At 49.6% G+C, this 24,776-nt stretch overlaps 1 protein-coding gene across 3 annotated transcripts in view; it reads right to left on the minus strand.

The window, feature by feature from the left end:
- MEGF11 (multiple EGF like domains 11) overlaps nt 1–24,776 on the minus strand; it is a gene marked incomplete at both ends in the record, with an annotated part of 235,534 nt that overhangs the window by 60,449 nt on the left and 150,309 nt on the right. For all 3 annotated transcript variants that reach the window (XM_082649571.1, XM_082649570.1, XM_082649572.1), the window contains 4 exons: nt 6,759–6,971; nt 11,347–11,483; nt 16,714–16,834; nt 18,052–18,298. In XM_082649571.1, coding sequence (XP_082505697.1) covers nt 6,759–6,971; nt 11,347–11,483; nt 16,714–16,834; nt 18,052–18,298 — 718 coding nt within the window. The remainder of the gene's footprint in view (nt 1–6,758; nt 6,972–11,346; nt 11,484–16,713; nt 16,835–18,051; nt 18,299–24,776) is intronic.

Below are 24,776 nucleotides of genomic sequence, written 5' to 3' on the forward strand. Positions count from 1 at the left end.
GCTTCAGTCTAAAACTTTCCAATCAACCTTCCTTCCTTCTCTCTTTCCTTCACACAGGTCAGACCTGCATTGCAGTCTCATGCTCCCCTAGCCTCCTCAGCCCCTTCCCCATTTTCCCTCATAGCTGTGTCCCTAGTAAATCTCTTGCTCTCGGCATCTGCTTCTGGGAGAACTCAGACTAACACTCCAGAGAAGACGCTGGATGTCAGAGACAAGCTTCTTGGATTCCCTGTGTCATCTGCTTCCTTGCCCTGGAGTCCAACTCAAGGGATATGGTCCAATGGCACATGCTCTGGGCTGGCAAGAGAAGCCTACGTACAAATCTTGGTTCTGCTAAGTTCCACGAGGATATGGGCTTTGTCTCCCTGGGTCATTGGTGGATCCCCAGTGCCTGGCTCATATTCACTGCCCAATTAAATATTTGGGAATGAACAGTACTTTCACTACGAGTAATTATTTTCTGTCTGTTGACTTGTTTATCACCTGTCTCCCCACCAGGTGGCAGCTCCATGGGGGAGGGCCCTTTGTCTGTCTATTTCACTTCTGTATTGTACCCCAATGGCCAGCAGGGTCCCTGGCACCATGAAGATACCAATACGTATTTGCCAAATGAAGTAATGGACAAACTAGTTGTGTGAAGCCCAGCCAGTTTCCGGGAGCCCTGATTTTCTCATGGAAAACGAGGGATGGACAGGAGCAGACAGTTCCAGAATAGTAAGTACAAGTAGCTAATAGTCATTTTGGAAAATGTTTAGTCTCATTAATCATCAAGTCAAAACAACAACTGGATATCACTTTTTCTCTATCAAAATGGTAAAGTTTTTTTGGTTTTTTTTTTTAAAGGGATAATGCTCAATGCTGGTAAAGGTTTCTGGAAAACAATGTGGGGTTATATATCTGGAGTCCTAAAAATATTCAGACCCTTTGGTCTTATAATTCCATTTCTAAGAATCTATCCTAAGGAAATAGTCACAGTTGTAGAGAAAGATTTATGCATGGAGATGTTCCCCAAAGCATTATTTATAACAGTGGAAACATGGGGGCAATTTATATAATCATAAATAATATGTGGCCAGGCTATTAAAGCACCAGGTACTTTACACCTATATTTCTAATCTTCAAGTAGGCCTGTGAGTTAGGCATTAGAGCCTCTATTTTTCAAATGGCACTTGGAGGTTATATGACTTGCCCAAGGTCACACCACTAACTCAGTGGCAGCTAGGATTCCGACCCAGGTCTGTCTGGCCATGTTCTGGTCACTGCCTCATGCTGCCTCTGACACCAGGGTACTGGTTAAATGAATTATGATAAATTCATGTGAAGGCATGTTAGAGAAGTATTCAAATGTTTTCCAGTCTATTTAATGATACGACATAAGGGTAAGTGAAATAAGCAAATTGTGTATGAAGTCATGATCTAAAATATGAAAACAAAGTGAATCAGAAATGGATGAAGAATGAACAAATTACAACAAAATGGTTTTTGTACTCACCCCTGGATCGAGAAATTATGAGTGACTCTGAGTTTTTTCTTTAAATTTCTATGTATTCTCTGACTTTCTCAAACTGAGCATCTATTATATTCATAAACAGATAAAAAGTGATAAAAATTATAATATGTAAAAAAGAATGTGTGTAAAGAATGGATGTTTGAAGACTTCCTGACTTCTATGGTTCCAGATAAATTCCTCCCTGGGTCCCACACTGTAAGGGGAAATAGCGGCCTGCACGGGTGTCGTGGGGCAGGGGGCCCCTACTTGGTGGCCCTGACCCTCAGCCAGATAGTTGTGGGGTGCTCCCCTCTGTCCCCAACACTCCCAGAAAAGCCCTAAGGCATGGCCTTTCTCGGTTCCAACTTTTCAGGGGTCTCCTCTGAGGTTTGGGTTTAGGGTCAGAGGGACTGGCTCGGTCACAGTCGTGGAGACTGACATGCTTGGACCCAGGAAGTAACCCGGCAGCGCTGGTGGCCGCGATCAGCTCTGTCCGGCCCCTGGGATTCTGAAAAGTCTCAGTTGTCCTTCTGCCCTTATTTCAAGAGATTCTCTCGTTACAGGTCCTTGCTCTGGTATGAAGACCACCCTGTGAATTGCATACTAGACGCACAGTGAGCTGGCGAACGCTGGCCTCTAAGCTCTCCTGCGTTTCTTCTTGCCGTCTTAACCGCCGGTGTTTTGGATGTTAGGGGTGTGTCTCAACGCCAATTTTACCTTTTTACTCTGAGAAACCAGAAAGCTCAAAACCAAACCTGAGATAATTTCTTTCTCTCTCCTTTCATATCCCTAAAATTCTATTTTAAAAAACAAAACACCTCTGTTTTCTTAATTCGATCACTTGTCACTTATTATAGAAACTCCAAAATCCCTTTGAAAAGAGGGTGGGGAATGATCGCTGGCTCAGCGATTAGAACTGAAAACTGCCGTCGCCGTGCTCTCGGCACCTCTGTCACATCTCCCTCTCCCTGGTGTACCCTGCTCCCTGCCCCGTTGGTGGCAGAGCCATTCCCTTGGGTCACATGGCAGCCAAGTGACTCCCGCTTAGGCTGGTTTGGCTTTTGCTCTGCCTTTTTTTTTCCCCCCCTCACCTTTCTCCATTTTCCTCAGACATAGATTAATCACAAGTTAATAGGAGCCAAAAGCTGAACAATAAAGGAATCTCTTCAGGGTGGAATTTTCTGCCAGTTTTTCCTGGCTGCTCTGAGATTGCTATCCATGCTGCACCTGGTGGCTAAGTCAAATCTTTCAAAGGTAATCCACTCTCATGGCTGCTGGAATTCGTCTATGACAATCCAATTGTGGAGGGGACATGGACGAGGTCTGACACACAGGTGTTCACTTTCTCAAGGTTATTCCTTTATGAAGGAAGGAGGCTGCTTTGTGTGTGCTGCAAAGCATTTATAAAGGGAATGAAGCGTGGGGAATTTCACCAGCCACTTCTTCCTTCCCAGGGCACGTGGGTTCAACCTCTCTTTGAAGCAGCCCCTCCAGAGGGGCACAGAGCCGGGAGAGGCTGGGGCTAGCTGAGGAGGTTTTCTATGGTTGGGGGTTGGGAAGACTTTGCTTCTCTAGGAAAGATGCTCAAGGCCTTCCTGGCAAGCTGTCTTGGAGGGGCTCTGCTGCAAGCTCTTGCCGAAGCCCGCGGGGAAATGAGGCAAGGTTTCTGGGGATCCCACACTCTCTCTCAGGCAGCTCGGTGGAAGCTTCACTTTCAAAGATCACAAGAAAACTTTTACCCCCCACTGGGCTGACAAAAGGCGATAGACAGATTGGGAAACGAAGACAGAGGAGAAGTACACGTATCAGGACACCGACTCAGGGAGAGGTAGTTCTAAGGCCAGGACTGAGGGGTCCCAGACCTACCCAGAACCTGCAGCTTAACTGCTTTGGGATTAGGAGTCCTAGAGTCAGCCCTCTGCTTTTCTTGGATCCTGAGAGAAGGCTCTAGAATGGGACAAAGGCTCACAGGAAGAAAGGAGTGACCTGTGCCCACAGAGAGGAAGAGAGCTGTTCTCTGTGTCCCTGAGAACAAAGCCAAGTGCAGCCTGAGAGAGGTGCAGTGAGACCACAGGCTCTCAACCTCGGGCAATTCTGCCTCCTCCCACCCCACCTAGGAAACGTTTTTGGTTGTTAGAACTTGGGGCTGGGGTATTGCTACTGGCATCTAGTGGGCAGAGGCCAGGGATACTGCTAAACATCCTGCAATGCACGGGATGGCTGTCCACAACAAAGAATTATCCAGCCTAAAATATCAACAGTGGCGAAGCTGAGAAACCCTGAGTTAGACTAAATAAAAATTCGGTGAGTGTCCGGGGCTTCAGTCACTGGGGCCGTATGCCAAGGGAAAGGGGTGAAATATATTTTAGAAATAGGGTGACATCAGCTCGGGAGCAGAGCCACCCTAGAGGAATGGGCGATTTAAGATGAATTCAGCAATTCTTTTTCCTGAAGGTCTGCTCTGTGCCAGGCTCCGTGCAAGGCTGAGGCCGCAGAGACCCACAAGCTCGGGCTGTGACACAGCTCCCTGCAAGGAGATAGTCAAGCAGACACGGGGGAACCCGGCCTGGGGGGTTGGCTGCCAGGCACTCTCGGGGTCCCCACGCTTAAGAAGCACTACTGCCTCCCAACCCCTGAAATGTGACACGTGTTAAAGACAGTAAAGCAAATAATCATCAATATTGAATGGGCTGAGATTAGCGACGGAGAAGAGGGAGTCCTTCCAGATTAATAATGCATTGAGGACTCCTTCAGAGGAGGGATAAATTATGCAGGGCACGGCTGCTTGGGTATGGGGAGAAAACAATAGCTCTTTAATTTGGGGGTTGGTTGGATCTCCGTGGCAGGGACTCTCCCTGCACTGGACCTCAGTGGCAGCCTAGCTTCCTGTCCCTGACACGGTCCTCCCTTGGCATCCCCGCAGGGGTAGGGGTTCCTGATGCTGCCCCTCACCCGTGGAACAGCCTGAGGCAGCTGCCCAGTCCCCCGACCAGCCATGTGGGACCCCCGTGTTTAGAGTCTTGGAGCTCTCACCCCACCCTCCAGACCCAGCCTAGAAGCCACCTCCTCCAGGAAGCCTTCCCTGACCAGTGAAGCGGTTTCCTGTGGTGCTTTCTGTACAGAGCCCTGGGTCACAGTTACTTGAGTACATGTTGGGACCCAGCAGGGCCAGCCGCATATATTTCATTGATTCTAAGATGCACTTTGCCCCACATTTTCAGATCTCTGATGGATGTGCTAGGCAGTCAATGGTATGTCCTGGCTCAGTTTTAGTAGTACATAAAATAAAGCAGTGCCTCACTACTGGTGTTGTCTTGTATTTGAAGAAATATGGTAGGAGGTCCTCAGTGTGGGTAGGTGCTCCAGACTCAAGTTCCTGAGGGCTGGACTCGTGCTGAGGGACCCTTTCTTTCTTGTGTTTGGCTCTGCAGGCTCTCAGTGTTTGCTGAATGAATGACTGAGCGAATGAATGCTTAAGTCATATATAGCCCGTTCCATTGGCTCCAAGGCCGCCTCTTAATGGTCTCCTTCCCAACCCTCTGCCCTTGCAGAGAGCACTGCCCGAGCCACTTAGCTCCAGGAACTGAGGACTGGGGACAGATTCTGTCAAAGCCACGACACTTTCTAAGAGGCCTCTGCTTACAGTGACCCGAGGACCTTGGGTGGTGTGTGGAGAATCAAAAGCTGGAAATGAAGAGGGGCCGAGGCTAGGTCCTGGCTGTCCCAGAGACAAGGCTACAAAGCAGAGGTATCTCTCTCTGCCCTGCCAACAGAAGCCACCCACTGCCCAGGGCAGCTGGTCCTGCCCTGAACTGTCCTGCAGGCCTGAGGGGAGAAGGGAGACTCCCCTCACCTTGCACCATCCTAATAAGAGGCGGCCACATAGAGAGCTGTGGAAGCATTTATCTGGGGCCTGACAGCCTCATTTGAAGCTTTAATCTGGGGCCTGACAGCCTCATTTATCACCAGAGGGCGGTGCCACCTGGTGCAGGAAGCAGGCAGTGAGGGGAGCTGGGGGATGTGGCCCAGGGCGGCTCTGGCGTCTCCACTTCCAGGAAGCAAGGCTGGGGCCGGCTTCAGCCCAGATGTCCCCAAGCCCCATTTTTTTTTTTAACTGAGCCTTTTATATTATTTATTTTGTTTAGTAGCACATGATAGAATTATACACAGATGATTTCTTAAAAATCAAATGTGGTTATTTGTATATACATTAAGCCCTCAGCATAATTTCTGCCTCTGAAGTGCTAATACAGTATTTAAAATTATACAAACATCCAGTAAACGACATTTTAGTTTATGACACTCTGTTAATACAATAAATATACAAAACTTCCAAACTACTAAAAACGTGCAACATTAGAGGGACAGATGGAGGGCATTTATATAGAACCATGACAGTCACCGTAATGGCAGCGCAATATCACTCGCTGACAAACTATACAGATATCCCTAGATAAATAATCCCAGTCCTAGATTAAAAACCACTGACACAGGGCTTCCCTGGTGGCGCAGTGGTTGAGAGTCCGTCTGCCGATGCAGGGGACGTGGGTTCGTGCCCCGGTCCGGGAAGGTCCCACATGCCGCGGAGCGGCTGGGCCCGTGAGCCATGGCCGCTGAGCCTGCGCATCCAGAGCCTGTGCTCCGCAACGGGAGAGGCCACCACAGTGAGAGGCCCGCGTACCACAAAAAAACCCCCAAAAAACCACTGACACAGAATGCAGGGAGAGGCCACCCCAAGCCAAGACCCTGTGGGCCTGCCCTCTGTCCCTCCTGCTCCACCACTCTAGCCACGGCCCCAGGGGACAGCCCTCTGCAGGCCCCAGGTCAGCCATACCAGTTTTTAAGGTCCCTTCTAACACTGTCCCTCTGTGGCTCAAGTCCCCTGCTTCTGCCTTGGTGGTCCTGTCTCTGGGCCCCTCGGGGCTGGTAAAGGGCTTGGTTAGATGCAGACTCTGTGGAAGCGAAAAGTTCTCCTGACCACGCCCCCAGGGCCCTGGTACCCTGAGCCTAGCCCCCCGCATTCCCACCCATCCCTGCCCTGTTTCCCTGAGGGCCACCAAGTTCCCTCGTGCTCCTGTGTGTGGGGTCTCAGGTTGGCCTACGTCTTTTCATCAGACTGGCCAGTGAAGGTGATTGCGGAGGTCCCAGCCCTTTCACTGCCTGCCTGGATGATCTGGCTGGAGGTGGGCTTTGTGCCCTGACAGCCCCCTCCCCACCAGGGCCCACCCCACCCCTGTCCCCCGCTCACCTGTCCCCAGATCGTTCATACCTGATGGTGTTGTCGGCATCACAGGGGCAGGGCAAGCTGCAGCCTGGGCCGTGCAGGCCCTCAGGGCACAGCCGCTCCTGGCAGCGTGGGCCTTTGTAGCCAGGTTCACACTTGCAGGCACCGGTGGTGGGTGAACACTGACCCCCATTGTGGCAGTCACAGCGCAGGGAGCACTGGAAGCCAAAGGTCCCGAAGGGGCATTCCTCTTGGCACCTGCGGGAGAGCAGAGGAGGGTGAGGCTATGCCCCCTCACCTGCCCTTCCAGATCCACCCAGCACGTACCGCCCCTGCCTCCAGGCCTGGGCCTGGTGTGCTGCACCTCCTCACAGTCTCCTCCCCTCTTTCCTCTCCTCCTCCAGGAAGTATTCCGTGGTTTAGTCACCCCAGTCCATTCCCTCCTCCATGCCAGTTCCCCTCAGTCCCCAGGACTGAGTTCATACTATCATATTTCATTGATTATAGGCTTTATGTAGGTTTTTTTCATTTTTTGATTGCAGTAAATAAGTATAACATAAATTTACCATTTTAATTATTTTTAAGTGTACGGTACAGTGGAATTAAGTACATTTATATTGTTGTGCACCCATCATCACTGTCCATCTCTAGAACCTTTTCATCTTCCCAAACTGAAACTTCTGTACCCAGTAAACAACAAACCTTGTTTTAAAAATATATTCTAACATCTCTGAAGCCAGTTAAGTCTTATAACTGATGGCATGTCATAGTTTAATTTTCAGTGTTTTTCATGCTTAGCAATATATAAACTAATGATGCATCTCACAATCGGTGGCATTTCAGATTTGATGAAATGGGGTAATTTTATTTCTACTCATTGTCTCTGCTCTTTGAGTCTTTCGGACAGATGTACAGTCTCTCTGCCATATGGGAGACGATCTTCTTCCACCAGTGTCGAGTTTCCCCATGAGTACAAGATGCATCCTCCTTCATCAGACTGAAGAATCCCCCAAGACAGGGACTATTTCCTCTTCCTTGGACGGGGGGGTTCCCTCAAGGCAGGGGCTGAGCCTCTTCCATCAGCCGGTGAGCCCCCCAAAGAAGAGGACCTGGCCCCCTTTGTGTCCTGCCTCTGCTGGGGCCTGGGAGTTGGAACTCCCAGCATAATGATCATTATTTGACTCATCAACTGACATCCATCGGTTGTGGGTCCTCTGTGGGTGGGTGTAACCTCTGCTGCTGACTGCCTAGCTTCCTGGATGTGCCCAACACCCCTCACCCCAGCCCAGGGATATTCCCCAGGGGATGTAAATTCATCGTCACAGCAACAACTTAAGGGGTAAACCTGGGGGCATATGGGGTAAAAGAGATGGGCAACCCCTGCGTCCCAGAGACAGACGAACAGAAATGGCCTATGGACTCTGGGGTTTTGGATTAACCGCATCCCCACACTGCTTCAAAGGTGCAGAGAATGGGGAACTGACTTTACAGCTCTGACATCTGCTTCCTCGTCACAAAATGGGAGGATAATAACTAAACCTCACCAGGTGTTTGAGGATTAAATGAGGCAATGTGTATAAACCCTTAGAAAGGTGCCCCATGCATGGTAAGGGCTCAGTAAGAAGTGTTAGTTCTTATTATTACTCTTGTTAATACTGTTTTCTATAGTTCTCCTAACAGATCCCTTCTGGCATGAAAAAGCTCAAAGGGAAGAATTCCAAATATTAACATTGGAGTGGACTTGAGGAATTACAAGTCGTTTAATGATTATGTTTTCCCATTTTCAGGTTTTCTATATATCTTCTACAATAATCAGGGCAGAGGGGAACAATAAAAGATGTTTAAAAAAATACAGCCTTTAGCTTCCCTGGTGGCGCAGTGGTTGAGAGTCCGCCTGCCGATGCAGGGGACACGGGCTCGTGCCGCGGTCTGGGAAGATCCCACATGCCGCGGAACGGCTGGGCCCGTGAGCCATGGACGCTGAGCCTGCTGCGTCCGGAGCCTGTGCTCCGCAACGGGAGGGGCCACAGCAGTGAGAGGCCCACGTACAGCAAAAAAAATAAAAAAAAATACAGCCTTAGCATCTTTATTAACTCTTGGTGAGTCCTGAGTTGGAAGCAGTGTTTTCCACCACACTCAGATCGTCTTCCTACAAATCTTGCTGCATTTTAGTCAGTTTGAGGCCTCAGCAAGGGAAAGAACAGAAAAGAGAGGGAGGAAGAGGAAAGAGAGAAGGGGATAGAGAGAGAAGGAATGTGAGGTGGAAGACAGGAAGGAGGAGAGAGTAGGATGGAGGAGGTGAGGAGGAAAACCAAGGCGGAAGGGGAGGACACAGAGAGGTGAAGAGCTGTACGACTGCTGCCTGGATTGCCAGCCCCTGTTCTGCCTCAGAATGGATTTCCCCAGAGGTCACTCAGGTTGCCTCTCCTGGATGTCTCAGACACCAGGGGAAGAAACCCCAGCCTGGAGACACCTCCGGATTCCTCCTTTTCACTGGAACATTCCTTCTCCCTCCCATGCAGCAGGACTGGGTACAGCCCTGGACAATGAGCTCCCTTCTCTGAAGGGCACGTCCTGCCCCATCATATTTACAAAGGGACTGACTCCTGACTCCACAGCCCCGGAAAAAGAATCTAGAAATGAAATATTGACAACCTAATCCATTTACATAATCAGCCTCTTTTTTTTTTCTACCCACAAGTTAAACAACTTATTTATTTAGAGATCAAGCAACGACTGCTAATGAATTTTACACAAAGCACGCTAATGATGGGGCCTGTGGAACAGAAGGGTAATCACAGCAGGAATTAGTTTTCTACTTAAACATCCTTCCTTTGCAACATATCAATCTTACGTGTCCGATATTGCCATTAACAACCAGATACATTGCTCAATTAAATTACAAAATGAGCTGCAAAACCCTCATTACGTTTCATGTTTAATTTGCACTGGATTCTGCCTATCCGGGGAGGCCTGCATTATCACACCCACTCAACTTTAATATGCTCGCAATGATGTGGGGTGGGTTCCTGCAGCTGTCACCTACAAAATAAATGGAGCCAATTTTACAAAGTATTAAACACCAGGCAGCCCGTTTAGGTGGGAAACCCAAATGCTACCGGGCCCTTCTAGGAATTCTTCATCTGTAGATGGTTGATGAAGCTTGCCTGAAGACCCCGAGGCTTTTGGGGTTTCTCTCTGCCTCAGGATCATGGGCTGGGCCCCAACAAGAGGGACGAGGGGTATTTCTCCATTTGGTACATCTTGGCACCAATGAGGTTGGATCCGCTGGTGCCGGGTCCAGTCAGCTGGAACCCTGGGCCCGCTTGTCTCCAACAATGAATGGGCTGTATTCGCTCTCCTGTGAAAGTGGCCGGAAACAAAGGGTCCTGTTCTGGTTCTGGGGTCTTCCGGCTCCTGTCCCTGCTGGCTCATCCCAAATGTCTACTTATCCAGGGAGATGGTGAGGATGGGAAGATGGCTCAGTGCTTTAGTCCTGCCTCCCTTCTCCGCCTAGAGATGCGGTCTCCAACAGAGGTCAGAGAGGGATGGATCCCCAGATGCCACACCCCGCATTCTGTGCCAGGGATGCTCACGGAGATGAACACTGGCTCACAAAGAGATCAGATCTGGCTTAAAAGACTTCAGGCTGGGGGTATGTAAGCGCAAAGCTAAAAACGGAAAATCTCTTTTCTGGACCACTGAGGACTTGGGGCTGACTCCAGTGAGAGCTGGAGGGGTGGAATTATGTTGGTCAGAGCCAGAAGGACTCATTGGTTAATTCAGGCCTGCTTCCTGCTTCCTGCTCTTACCTGGGCAGGGGAAGCAGAGTAACAAAATCCAGGGCCAGAGGTGAAGCATGGATCCCACAGAAGCAGGCAATGGTGTGACAGCCTCCTCTCTACTGCCCGTCTCTCTGCTCAAAGAGACACACGTAGTTCAGAGTGAGAGGGAGGGGACTTGCCCTGGTTCTCTGGACAAACGTCCTCCACCAGCTCTGAATCCACTCACCGTCAGACACCTTGGCTGTCGTTTCCACTCCTTCTAGAGCGCCTGCCCTATCATCGTGGAATCTTTCTTACCCTGGCAAGTGCGCACGTCTGGTAGTCCCTCTGTTATGTGTTTTGTGGGTCATCCACTAAGGTTGCAAGGCTGGTTTGATACCAGGACATTGGTGCCCTTGATCGGTCTGCTCTCAGGCCACAGGCCTTCAGAGGATGCAAACTGACGTTGGCAGAACTCACGTCAGGAATAAAAATCCACTTCTAAAAGCAGTTGTGCAGAATGTGTGAACTGAGTTTGCACGCTCAGCTTCCTTGGCTTATCGGTGCCACTGCCTCTCTCCAGGTGGGCAGCAAGTAGAGAGTGGTGGTAGGTGCCCACCCGCTTCCGCAGGTGAGTCAATGCAAGTTCAGGGCTTGGGTCACTGGGCTGGGGGTGGGGGTGGGTACCCTCAGCAGGCTGAGGGCCAGGAAGGATGGGTTGGCAGAAGGACTCAGAATGCTTTCTGAGAAAGGAACAGGAAAGCTGGCAGAAGAAGGCCATGGACCGGTAAAGCTGAGCTGTTCTCTTCAAGGCTGCTGTGAAAAGGAGTATTATGTACAGCAAGGACGAGAGTTAACAGCTTCCTTACCTGTCCCCCATGTATCCGGCTGTGCAGTGGCACTGCCCAGTCACGTGGTCACACTGCCCTCCATGGTGGCAAGGACAGTCCTGGCTGCAATTCTGGCCGAATGTCCCTGGTGGGCAGGGCTGGGCACACACTGCTCCCTGAAACACAGGAGGGAAGACATGCAGAGGTGGTGCTGCTGAGATGCAATCCTGAGGCCACCTTCTTCTAGAAGTAGCACAGTTGCTACAGCCCAAGGGACCACGCCATTCCCTCAGTGGCACCTTCTCCCCAATCACAGACGCATAGAAAGCGAGACACCATGGCTTCAAAGCTAGAGATGGGCAGACTGAGGCCAATTGGCCCATCTAATTATTCAGCACACACTTATTGAGTGCCTGTTGTATACCAGGTCCTGTGTTAGACACTAGGGATATGAAAATATGAGTAAGACTCAATTTCTCTCCTCCCAGTCTACTAGGGAGAGAGACAGCAAACAGGTAACTAGTGCACGGTGCTAGGTGCCCTCACACCGGTACACAATAAAGTGCTGAGGAAAAACAAAGCAGCGGTGTGATTAAACATGGTGGTCTGGAAACACACATTTATCTCTAATTCTTTCCCAAACCCAGCTAAGAGGAGAGTAAAGGGGGGAAATGTACAGACCTCCAAGGAGAAAAGGAAGGGGAGAGGGGACCGTAGAGGACAAGAGGTGTCACGTGGTGGAAGATGGACCGGCAGATAGAGGAGCAGAAACTGCTGGGGTTTCTGTTTTCTCAGCAATGCCAAGTGTCTGCAGAGCACACGTTGCAAGACAAAGCTCAGAAAAGCTCAGGAATCAGAGACACCAGGGGCCTCTGAAGGCCAAGGGGCACGTGTGGGGAAACAGGGGGACGGTCTGAAAGTTTATAAAAGAGGGAATTAGACCCCAGATTTTTACTCCCATTTCAAATAGCCAAGTGACTTCCCAAGACTGACAGTTTACTTTTAGGGAGGTTGATCCATACAGGTTTCAGACACAGGGACACCAAGCACAGCTAAGGGGAGTGGGGCAACAGAAATGGGGACCTGCCTGAGACCTGCCTGCTGAACAGACCCTCTGCTCTCTTCTCCTGCTCCGCTCCTACGATGCTAGTGACCCGACTCTACTCCCTCTGGCAGGGTTCTGGCGGATTCCTTTCCGGGGACACTGAGAAGAAAGGCCTATAAGTAATGATATTTGAGAGTCCCATTAGTCAACAAGCCTGGCATCTCCCCCTGCCCCCTAGGCTTCCAACCAGCTTTTCCAAAGATCATGGTAAAACATGAACAGGAAGCCAGGGATCACCAGATATTTGAAACGAGGCTCTAGCAAGTTGGGAGATGGCGGTAAAGCACATTACGTAGAAATATGGAGGGAAATGCCAGAAGAGACACCTAAAAGATTTGAAGCTGGGACCTTTCAGGAGAGGGATTCGTGGCAGGTCTGGGGGGTACAGAGGACTGCTTTCCCCTCCCTCCAGTAGTAGCCTTGTGGTATTAGATACTGTGTATAATTTTTCAATTATACATGTGACTCTTAGATCTTTATCAGACAGAAATCTAAACTTACTCTTGTCTCCTGCTGCCCTTCCAGCCTCTCCCATACCAGAGATGGTCATTTTTCTTATGGAGATCAAGGATTCTCCCATAGTTAATTAATCAATTAGTTCAACACACAATTATGAAGCACCAGGAACTGCCAACCCCGAGGAAGCTAGTTTAGGCAGGAAAATCCTGCTGACCCGGGTCATCTATCAATACCATCCAATTTACTTGTAATGAATTAAGTGGGAGGACTTTTCGCTCAGATGTCTCCTCTACACATAGTAAGTCAGACAGTGCGGGGCTGTGGGGGGCAGGGATGGGGGACCGAGCAGCAGAGGCAGCAGCCCAGGGCGGTGGGATGAGTGTGTATGTGAGGAGAGGGGCAGGGAAATGCTGCTCAGACGAGGGCGTCCCTCTTCTTCCTGGAGGTGGTGGGGTTACCTGGGCTTGCCTTTCTCACTGTACCCCACAAGCTCCAGGGATTCTTGAGGGAAGAGATGAGTCTTTCTGGCCACCATCTGAGCCAGTCTTCTGCGGTCCTGGACCAGGACCTTCTGACCCTGAAAAAACATTCTGAGCCATCCTGGGGGCTCTGCTTATACCTCCTACCTCTCCATCACGGAGCACTGTGGGGTACCCTGTACCTACACACACACACAGACGCCCATATACACCATCCATCCTGTTAGACTGCAGACTCCCTTTCTCTTCAGTTTCTGAGACATGACCAGGGCCCCCTAAAGAGGCCAATAGGAAAGCTTGCTTCCTTTCAACACTTCCTGGGGAAATCAAACATCCTTGAGACTTTTTTGGATAGGAGGGCAAGCACTTCTTTTAGCCCCTGCTCAGTATTCCCCAAATGCAGCACCCCAGGTCCCTGTAACCCTAAGCCCCTCCTCTGGCTCGAGCTCCCGGGGCCTGAAGGAATCTGTTACCTTGGAAGGACTGCTGTCTGGTGTGGTGGGAAGAATGGTAGACTCAAGGTCAGGACTTGGGCTCAACCCCTAGTTCTACCTCCTTCCAGATGGCTGAGCAAGAACAAGTCACATGATCGTTCTGAGCCTCGGTTTCCTCATCTAGAAAATGCGAGTGGTAACTCCCAGTCTCCCAGGTGGTTGTTAAGAGTCAGTGGGATTAGAGATGTGAAGGAACCTTCATTAGTATTAGAGATGAGCAGGCCCTTCATTAATATTAGTTCAACCCAAGCAGACACTGGACATACAGGTGGTGGGAGCCCAGTATCACCTGGGACAGAGAAGCATGGGGGAGAACCACATAATTAATTGGTTACTACTGGTTAGAAGAACAGCTTTTTGGGGAGAGGTAGGGGGAGAGGACAGGGAGGAAAGTATCAGCTTGAGAGGGCTGTGGTCTTATGGTTTCTTTCCTGCTACTGTGAGCTGAATTGTGTCCCTCTAGATTCATATATCCTAACCCCTGGCAACTTACAACGTGGCTTGAGAGAGGCAATACAGTTAAAATGAGGTCATTAGGGTGGGCCCTAATCCAATATGACCCATGTCCTCATTGGGAGAGGAGATTAGGACACACACAGGTACAGAGGGAAGGCCATGTGGAGATGCAGGGAGAAGACAGTCGTCTACAAGCCAGGGACTGAAGCCTCAGAAGGAACCAACCCTGCCAACACCTTGGTCTCAGACTTCTGGCCTCTAAAACTGTGAGAAAACAAGTTTCTGTTGTTTAAGCCACCCAGTCTGTGTTACTTTGTTGTGACAGCCCTAACACACCTGCCCTACGGTCACCTGAAAGCGTATCTCCAAGTGTGGTGGGATCTCAGGCTGTGTGGCATCTAGAAGGTTAGAGATGAGGTGAGGCAACAGTCCTGCTCCTCTCGGGACTGGTTAGATCAAATGGTTCTGTCAAAATCCGGAAACCAGCTGCGCTTAAAGAGGACCATGGCTAAATGGAGCATAAAAAAGGAGGGGGCCGGGCTTCCCTGGTGGCGCAGTGGTTAAGAGTCCGCCTGCCGATGCAGGGGACACGGGTTCGTGCCCCAGTCCGGGAAGATCCCACATGCCGTGGAGCGGCTGGGACCGTGAGCCATGGCCACTGAGCCTGCGCGTCCGGAGCCTGTGCTCCGCAATGGGAGAGGACACAACAGTGAGAGGCCCGCGTACCGCAAAAAAAAAAAAAAAAAAAAAAAGAAACAAAACAACAACAAAAACCAACCCAATCGAAAAATGGGCAGAAGACCTAAACAGACATTTTTCCAAAGATGGCCAATAGGCACATGAAAAGATGATCATCATTGCTAATTATTAGAGAAATGCAAATCAAAACTACAATGAGGTACCACCCCACACTGGTCAGAATGGCCATCATTAAAAAGTCTACAAATAGGGCTTCCCTGGTGGCGCAGTGGTTGAGAGTCCGCCTGCTGATGCAGGGGACACGGGTTCGTGACCCGGTCTGGGAAGATCCCACAAGCTGCGGAACGGCTGGGCCCGTGAGCCATGGCAGCTGAGCCTGCGTGTCCGGAGCCTGTGCTCCGCAACGGGAGAGGCCACAACAGTGAGAGGCCTGCGTACCGCAAAAAAAAAAACCAAAAAATGAAAAACTCTGGCAAATCTCTGCCTACCTCAATAGGCCCTGCAGCCATCCCTCCTGCTGTCCACCCCTCCACACACACACCCTGACCTCGTCGTTCACAGCCTCCTGAAAGATCCCACTCCTGCTCAGCAGCCCTGTCCTTCCTGGCTTTGCAAAGCCTCAGGCTCCAGGGGAGGCAGGCGGCTGTGTCACTGAGCTCCCCCTGAAACGGGAAAGTCAGCCTCCGTGACTCACTGCTTCTGAGGGGCTTGGGACTGTGGAGGGTGGGGACACTGACAGGGGGAGCATACTGGCTAAAAGGAGGCTGTGGCTTCTCTGTGCCATCCAGGGACATACAAAAAGCAACTGCAGAGCACTCCAGAGCTTGCAAGGCACATGGATGTGCACTGCCTCATCTGAGCCTTCTGCCAACCATGCTGCTATGAAGGGCAGGGCTGTTTTTTTTGTTTTTTTTAATTTTTAATTTTTTTATTTTTTGGCCACACCACGCGGCATGTGGGATCTTAGTTCCCTGACCAGGGATCAAAGCCGCGTCCCCTGCATTGGAAGCATGAAGTCTTAACCACTGGACCTCCAGGGAAGTCCCAGGGCTGACGGTTTTCATGCCAGCTTTGCAGACGGGGAAGCAGAGACTAGAATAGCTGAGGGCTTTTTTCAGGGCAACATTGGATGTGAGGCCTGATGTGATGTGATAAATCTCATCGCCCTTTCCCACAATGGTGGTTCCTAGACAAGAGACCTGGATCAGAATCACCTGGAGCACTTGTTAAAATACAGATTCTGGGACCCACAGAATCAGAATATGTGTATGTGTGTGAGTACAGAGGTTGGAGGCTGGGAATCTGAAGTTCTATAAATGAAGGTGATTCATACCCTGCTCTCTCCCTTCCTCTGCACCACCCCAATCTTTATGCCATGCCCTTTTCACCACATTTCAGAGCCCGTGGCAGCTCAAGTGAGTCCCTATGCTGAAAGACAGAGACAATTTATGAGAATAATTCAACTCCTTTGCACATGAGGGACCACAGGCTCAGAGAGGTTAAGTAACTTGCTTCAGGTCACACAGCACTTAGATGGGAGCCCTGGGATTCAAAGCTGTGTCCATGACACAACTGGCAGTGTCTAATGATGCCCATGACCATAAAGAGGAGGCAGGGTATTCAGGCTGCGAGAGGAATTTAGCCCTCCAGGGTACATGTGAGGGATGCTCAGACCTCTTACAGAGCCCCACCCAGATCCTGCAGGTCCACCTACCATCCAGCCTGGGGGGCAGGCACACTCGCCAGTGATGTGGTGGCAGGTACCCCCATTCTGGCAGGGGCAGCGCAGCTCACAGTGAGCCCCGTGGCTCCCAGGTGGGCAGAGCTCCTCGCAGCTGCGTGGGGAAGCAGAGGCGTTAGAGGCAGCTGCATGCAGATCAGGTCACAGGGCCCTAGTGCTGCCGGTCCCAAGGCTCCCAGGCTCCCTAGAAGTTAGTGAGTTCACAGTCAGTGTGAACCATACTAGACACAAGGCCAGGAGAGGGAAAACAGGGCTCAGATACAATGAACTGGAAGGTTGTGTGCTTGGACCAGTACTTGCGGGATGACTTAAGTGCTTTTAGTGTAAAGAAGCGTGCTCTACCGGGAGGGAAAGCTGAGGAAGGCTTCCCTAAGAGGGAGACATTTCACTTGAGTCTTGGAGGTGAAGTTAATTTCACCAGGAGAAGGGGAGGAAGGGCATGTCAGGCAGAAGGAACAGGACAAGCAAAGGCCATGAGACGTAGCCATGACTCCAGTCTTCAAATTCTGCCTAAATTCAGAGAGAGGGAGAATCTGGGGCATGCCTCCACCCTCTTCCAGGCTTTCAGCTACCACAACAGGCTTCTATACAGGGACTATCACTGCTGAGATGCAGGGAAAGATTTGCCTGGGGTCTTGGTCTTGGGCCTTAGCCCAATGTTTTGCCCCTGGAGCTGTGGCCAGACACTGGGGCAGGGGACACACAACATCCATCCAAGATGTATCTGCAGCCAGAGTCCTTGGGTGTCCCCTCAGGATCTAGGGCTGCTGGGGAGGCCACTGAGCCTTTGACAGGTGGGGAGGAGAACTTCAATCTTGCCTCTGAAGGGGTCTCAACTGAGCAGTCTTGGAGGGCTCCTGTCCATGCACCCTCCGTCTCCAGGGAACTGGAGTGAGGGGCTGCTTGGGGTCTGAGGGGAGAAGGTAAGGGAAGAGGAACAGGGGCAGTAAACTCCCCGAATCTGTGCAAGATATCTGCCCAGGGCCCTCACCCCGCTCTGCCTCAAATGGCCCGGAAGGGTCAACAACGGCATTTGGGTTACGATCAGAATTCCAAACTAAGGTCTGGGGCCTGGACCAGGGAGGGCCTCCTGGGAGGAGGTTAGCCAGCTCCTCTGGCCATGAGAGCCTCCATCACAATGTGTCCACCCTGGGGCTTGGACAACAGGGATCTGAGGGTGTGGGCGAGGCCCGGGCGTTCAGCCTCTGCAGGACTTGGGGTCAGAGCGCAGGAGATTTTACAGCCAGGACTATCCTGACCCTCCAAGTGTTTCCTGATCCTGCTCTCCCAGCCGCCCCGGGCTTTACTCACTAGACGCCAGTATAGCCGGGCGAGCAGAGGCACTCGCCGGTGCGGGGATCGCAGCTGGTGCCGTGGCGGCACTGGCACGGCAGCTGGCAGCCCTTGCCGTGGGTGCCAGGTGCGCAGAGCTCCTCGCAGCGCCAGCCTCGGAAGCCGGCGGCACACACGCAGGCGCCGGTGATGGGGTTGCACAGGGCTCCGTTTTGGCACTGGCACCGGTTGCTGCAATGGGGGCCCCAGTGGTCGCTGTCGCAGCCTGCAAGAGAGGAGCGGGTCAGGGCAGAGGGATCCCCGTGGACTCTGCTTGGGATGGGGGCTGGAAACAGCCTTCCCATCTCTGCATTGCTCTTCCCTGGACAGGAGGCGGCAAGGGGTTTCTGGACGGAAGCTGTGGCGCTTCATAGCTCCATCAGCTCCTTGCCAAGCCCCACTCCACCCCCAAATAATCATCCAAGCTCAGAAGCTTCTTTCCTCAATGAGTCTCCCAGTCAGGGTCATTCCATTCCAACCATGCCTCTCCAGAGCCCCCTCTCCGGTACTGAAAGTCTGGAACCACAAGTTAATTTACCTTTGCTGAAACTCTTCTTGGTTGGCTCTCTCTTCCTCTCAGCCAGGCCCCGTCTCTTCCAGGGTGCCTCCCCTCTTCTCCGTGACCCTCCTCCCCTTCTTGGTGCCTCCCCAGCCCAGCTCCCATCTCTCTCTCTTTCCCTCTCTTCCTGAAACATTAGTTCTTCTCACCTCTTGCATCTCACTCTCTGTGAACAAGTCTTCTAACGCCCTGCCCCTCCCCCGGCTCCATCTCCCTGTCACCGCCTCCACCCCCATCTCTCTTTCATCCTGCGTCTCCCTAACAGTAATGCCTACACCTCCTGGTTCCTTCATCCTCAGTTCAATTTCATTACTTTCCAAGCAGCCAACTTCAGAAGGAGCAGGAAAAAAGAAATATTTCCCTGGGAGGTGACAGACAGCCTTGAAGATCTCTATATGTAATTAAATGTTTCAAAGAGTGATATCTAAGCCAGCTTTGCAGCAATTCACACTCTGCGGCGGGGTTGGGGGGGAAAGGGGCTGAATGGCAGTCCTCAGGTAGGTCACCCAGCCTGCTGCCACTTCCTAGTCTGACCCTCACTTGATGCATACAGGACACACAACAGCAAGACATCCTTCAACTATAGCCTCATTCACTCAAATCCTGGAGTAGAGGTGCGTGTGGAGTTCAGGCAAGGACAGGCATAAATAATGTACTAGGAGATGTTCCATGGAGAAAAAGACTGCTCCCAGCTAAGGAAGCAGGCAACATTTCCTGGAAGAGAAGCCATCTGAAGTGGGCTGTAAAAGATGTCTCCCTTGTCTGACAATCAGAGTGACTAACTGTCCCAGTTTCACCATTGAAAGTCCCTCATTCTGAGAATCCCTCTGTGCTGGGCAAACTGGAATGACTAGAGACCCTACTGCCTGAAGACAAGGAGATGATTAGTTGACCTTTGTGCTCCAGTGACTGTAGGGTTTAGCCACTCAGAGAGGAAAGGGGGCAGGTGAGTGGGATTGGGGAAGGTGTCCCTGGGGCAGGCTCAGTATGAGCAAAGAGACAGTGGTACTTGAGTGCAGGGTATGTACAAAAGCACAAGGTTCTAATGAAGCCAGTGAGTACATGGGATCTTTGGAAACTAAAAGGTTGATGGAAGAATCACTCTACCAGCCCCACCAACCCTCCTGCATATACTTCCCACTTGCTGACCAGGGTCAATTGGTCAAAGTCATGGAAACTGTCCATTACTTTTAGTAGGTGGAACCACACTAGGCCTGGAATCCCAATCACCCTATATTGCTTCATCCCTTCTTCATTGTGCCCCAAATATACACACATACAAACCGAGCTGCCAAATTCTGAGCAAGACTCACCCTGCATTTTCTACCTGGTACTACAGTAAGTGAGTCAAAAACCAAGTCCAATAGCCAAAACAATTTTGAGAAAGATGAACAAAGCTGGGGGCATCACACTTTCTGATTTTAAATTATATTACAAAGCTATAGTAATTCAAACAGTATGATATTGGCATAAAAACAGACACATGGATCAATGGAACAGAATACAGAGTCCAGAAAGAAACCCATACGTATACAGTCAACTAATTTATGACAAAGGAGCCAAGAACATACAATGGGGAAAGGACAGTTTCTTCAATAACTGGTGTTGGGAAAACTGGACAGCCACATGCAAAAGAATGAACCTGACACCTATCTTACACCATATGTAAAAATCAACTCAAAATGGATTAAAGACTTGAATGTAGGACCAGAACCAAAAACCCCTAGAAGAAAACATAGGTAGTAAGCTCCCTGATATTGGTTTTGGCAATGATTTTTTGGATTTGACACTAAAAGCAAAGGCAAGTGAAGCAAAATCAACAAGTGGAACTACATGGCTTCTGCACAGCAAAGGAAACGATCAACAAAATGAAAAGGCAATCTACCAAATGGGACAAAATATTTGCAAATCACATATCTGATAAGCGTTTAATATCCAAAATATGTAAATAACTTATACAATGAAATAGCAAACAAACAAACAAACAATCTGATTAAAAAATGGGTAGAGGATCTGAATAGATATTTTTACAAAGAAGACATACAGATGACCAACAGGTACTTGAAAAGATGCTCATAACCATCAGGGAAATGCAAATCAAAATCACACTGAGGGGACTTCCCTGGTGGTGCAGTGGTTAAGAATCTGCCTGCCAATGCAGGGGACATGGGTTTGAGCCCTGGTCCAGGAAGATCCCACATGCTGCAGAGCGACTAAGCCCATGCGCCACAACTACTGAGCCTGCACTCTAGAGCCCTCGAGCCACAACCACTGAAGCCTGTGTGCCTCGAGCCCATGCTCCATAACAAGAGAAGCCACTGCAATGAGAAGCCCACGCACTGCAATGAAGAGTAGCCCCCACTTGCTGCAACTAGAGAAAGCCCGTGCGCAGCAACAAAGACCCAACGCAGCCAAAATAAATAAATAAATAATTTATTTATTTTTTAAAAAAAGAATGCATAGATTAAAAAAAAAAATCCACACTGAGATATCACCTCAAACCTGATAGACTGGCTATTATCTAAAAGACAAGAAATAACAAGTGTTGACAAGGATGTGGAGAAAAAGAAACCCTTGTGCATTGTCGGTGGGAATTTAAGTTGGTGCAGCCAGTATGAAAAACAGTATGGAGGTTACTCAAAAACTTAAAAATAGAACTACTGTAAAATCCAGCAATTCTACTCCTGGGTATTTATCTGAAAGAAATGAAAACATTAACTTGAAAAGATATCTGCACCCCCACGTCCACTGCAGCATTATTTACACTAGCCAAAACACAGAAGCAACCTAAATGTTCATCAGTGGATGAATACACACACACATATATACATATACACACACACAATGGAATATATTTTTTTATAATTTTATTTACTTATTTATTTATCATAAGAAAAAAACAACTGTAACCACGTGTGATGTTAACTAGACTTAGGGTGGCGATCATTTCGCAATATATACAGATGTTGAATCATTATGTTGTAACCTGAAACTAATATAATGTTATATGTCAATTATATTTCAATTTAAAGAATTGAGTCCAGTTATCATTATAACCTGCACTCACACTGAAAGAGGCTCACAGGACAGAGAGTGATGGAGCACCCAGCAGTCCGGTGTCTGCCACGTCACATTCTCTCTGCGAGATCTACTCAGTGAGTAGAAAGACAGCAGAATTACCTACTGTATCATTTCTCTATCTCTTTTTGTTGTCAAGCATATGTAGTTAAATTTGCATGAGTTTAACATACATATGATGTGACTCCATTGTAATAATAATAATAACCACCACATTTTAAATGTTCACTTGTGACATTTAAGACCATGTGAATTAGGTTTTATTATCTCTCCATTTTACAGATGGGGAAATAAAGGGTCAGAGAGATTATGTGATTGCCCAAGGTTATAGTCAAGCGCAGGCCAGGTCTTCTGGTTCCAGCACTCTCCACTGGAGGTGCATGTGACACTTTCTGAATGATGATTCTGAGGAGCGAGATTTAAGAGGTACCATTGGGGACAAGGTGGCAGTTGCAAAGCACGAGGACCGGGACACCACAGACACTAGCCACATCCTCCCCACTCATCACTATGAACAGCCCTGGGACCCAGAACAAGAGATTCCCCTCATTGTGCTGGCACAGTCACTGCCCTCAGACCTTGGCTCTGTACTCAACTGCTGGAGTCCACAGCCAGCTTGCCCTTGGTGCACCCCAGGGCAGACAGTTATGCTTTACTTATCAGACGGGACCTCCATTCACTCTGTCACAACCAAACCCAGTAAGAAGCAAAACTATGCCTCTGATAAGGGAGCTGGATATTGTCATGAAGCCCATGCGCTAACACTTGGGTGCTTTCGTTCTTCTCCTGTTCATTCAACCAAGCACCTGCGAGGGCCAGAAAATGTCCCTCCCTCTTGGAGTGTATAGTGGGTGGGGACAGAGCAACGAGAGCAGCATTTAAGGCTGACTGCAGAAGGGCTATAATAGGGGTCATTCAGGGCATCAGAGGAAGACACAGGCAGGTCTGAACCCAGACAGGGGTGGTTAGGGAAGATGTTTTCAAAGAAAAGACCTGAAGGAGGGGTGAGGGTGGGGAATGAATCTAGGCAGAGGAAATAATGTATATAAACGTTTGGAATGGGGAAAAAGCATGAATGTGAGGGAAAATGAAAAAAAGATATGTGTGTCTGGAGTGTAGACTTTAAGGGAGACCAAGGTACAAGGTGAGGTCGATTCCTGGGCTGGGTACCAGGTCCAAGGGCTTTGTAAGCCATGTTTTTTTTTTTTTTTTAATTTATTTATTTTATTATTTATTTATTTTTGGCAGTGTTGGGTTTTCGTTTCTGCGCGTGGGCTTTCTCTAGTTGCGGCGAGCGGGGGCTACTCTTCGTTGCAATGCACAGGCTTCTCATTGCGGTGGCTTCTCTCATTGCGGAGCACGGGCTCTAGGTGCGCGGGCTTCAGTAGTTGTAGTGCATGGGCTCAGTAGTTGTGGCTTGCAGGCTCAGTAGTTGTGGCGCATGGGCTTAGCTGCTCCGCGGCATGTGGGATCTTCCCGGACCAGGGCTCGAACCCGTGTCCCCTGCATTGGCAGACGGATTCTTAACCACCGTGCCACCAGTGAAGTCCCTGTGAGCCATGTTAAGGGGGGCAGACTTCGTACAAGGGCTGGGAGGCTCTGAATATGTTCTAAGTGGAGGACTGACAAGGCCAGGTGTGGCTGCTGAAAGACTCGTCTGGTGAGAATAGATATGTGGGCAGGAGAGATGGAGTAGGGGTGGGGTTGGGCACCTGGCTGTTATAATGGGAAGGAGATGATGGTGGCCTTGACTAAGGTAGTAGCATTTGGGATGGAGACAAGGGGACAGATTTCAGCTGAGTTTACGAGGTTGAATCAGCAAGGACGTGGTGACTGACAGGGTGCTTGGGGAAGAAGAGAGAGGGAGGTTGGTGCCCTAGCTCTGGCTTAGGCTGCTGGGTGGATGCTGGTGCCACATACTTTACGGAAACACAAGGGGGAAGAGCAAACACTTGGGGGAAAAGGATGAGGTTAATTTTGCTCACTGTGTTTTGAGCGGGCTAAGGGACATCCAGGAAGGCATTCAAAACCCATTCACCTACTGACTGATGCCCTCACACCTGGGCGCTTCTGCTCTTCTACTCGTCCATTTGACAGACATTTACTAAGCACCTGCTAGTGGCAGAAAGCATCCCGCCCTCTTGGAGTGCACAGTCTAGCGGGGACAGAGCCGCAGGAGCAACACTTACAGAATGCTGTGAACGTGCCATGATAAGGCAGTTCAGGGCATTAGAGAAGCACGTGGAAATGCAATTCCATTAAGTCCGACAATCTGGGTTCTCAGACTGTAGATGTTGTGTGTGTGTGTGTGTGTGCGCGCGTGTGCACGCACACTGTATATGCTTGTGTTTACATCTGTGTATGTGTGTTTTATGGGGCTCCCCCCCTCCAAAAAGAGCTCTATGCACATTAGAAACTGACGGAAATAACCAGAAAACATTTTTAGACTAAAAAAGCAAAGCAACTTGGAGTCACTAACATAGGAGCAAATAATCCCTCATATCAAAACTGACAGGAAGAGGTTCCATTCAATTAGAATATTCTGATTAAGGAAGCAGGGAAGTGTGTAATCCATTCCATAGACATTCCCCCTACAGTGATTAAGTGAAAAAAAAAAGTTAGGGTTCACAGGGATAAGCTTCAGTTATCTTAGAAAATCCACTTAAAAACACCTCATTCCCTAGAAATGACAGAGAAATGAGGCAGTGAGTCAATTATCTACCCTGCTGAAGGTGAATAAAAACTATCATCATTAAAATTACAACAGGACTTTGCATTCTTTCACAGACAATCGCAAACTCTTTCCAATTTGGCCCCGGAATGTCAGCCCCTCACAGACTTTTTTTATTTCTGTCACAGAGGCTCCTTCCTAATTATATCTGGCTTTGGCTGATTTTTTCAAGTGGGCGGATCTTCTCTGGGCAGCGAGTGAGGGCTTAGGCCACCCAAAAGTCTGTGGCCTGGCTTGTTCTGGTCCTTTAATCCGGCCAACTCTCGCCCTTCCCAGCCTGTGCATCTCCCAGCTGACCTCTCCTTTCTGCAGGGCCCAGGCTTGGGTACTCCCTCA

Source organism: Grampus griseus (assembly GCF_964374135.1).
Source record: "Grampus griseus genome assembly, chromosome: 2".
Taxonomy (NCBI): Eukaryota; Metazoa; Chordata; class Mammalia; order Artiodactyla; family Delphinidae; genus Grampus; species Grampus griseus.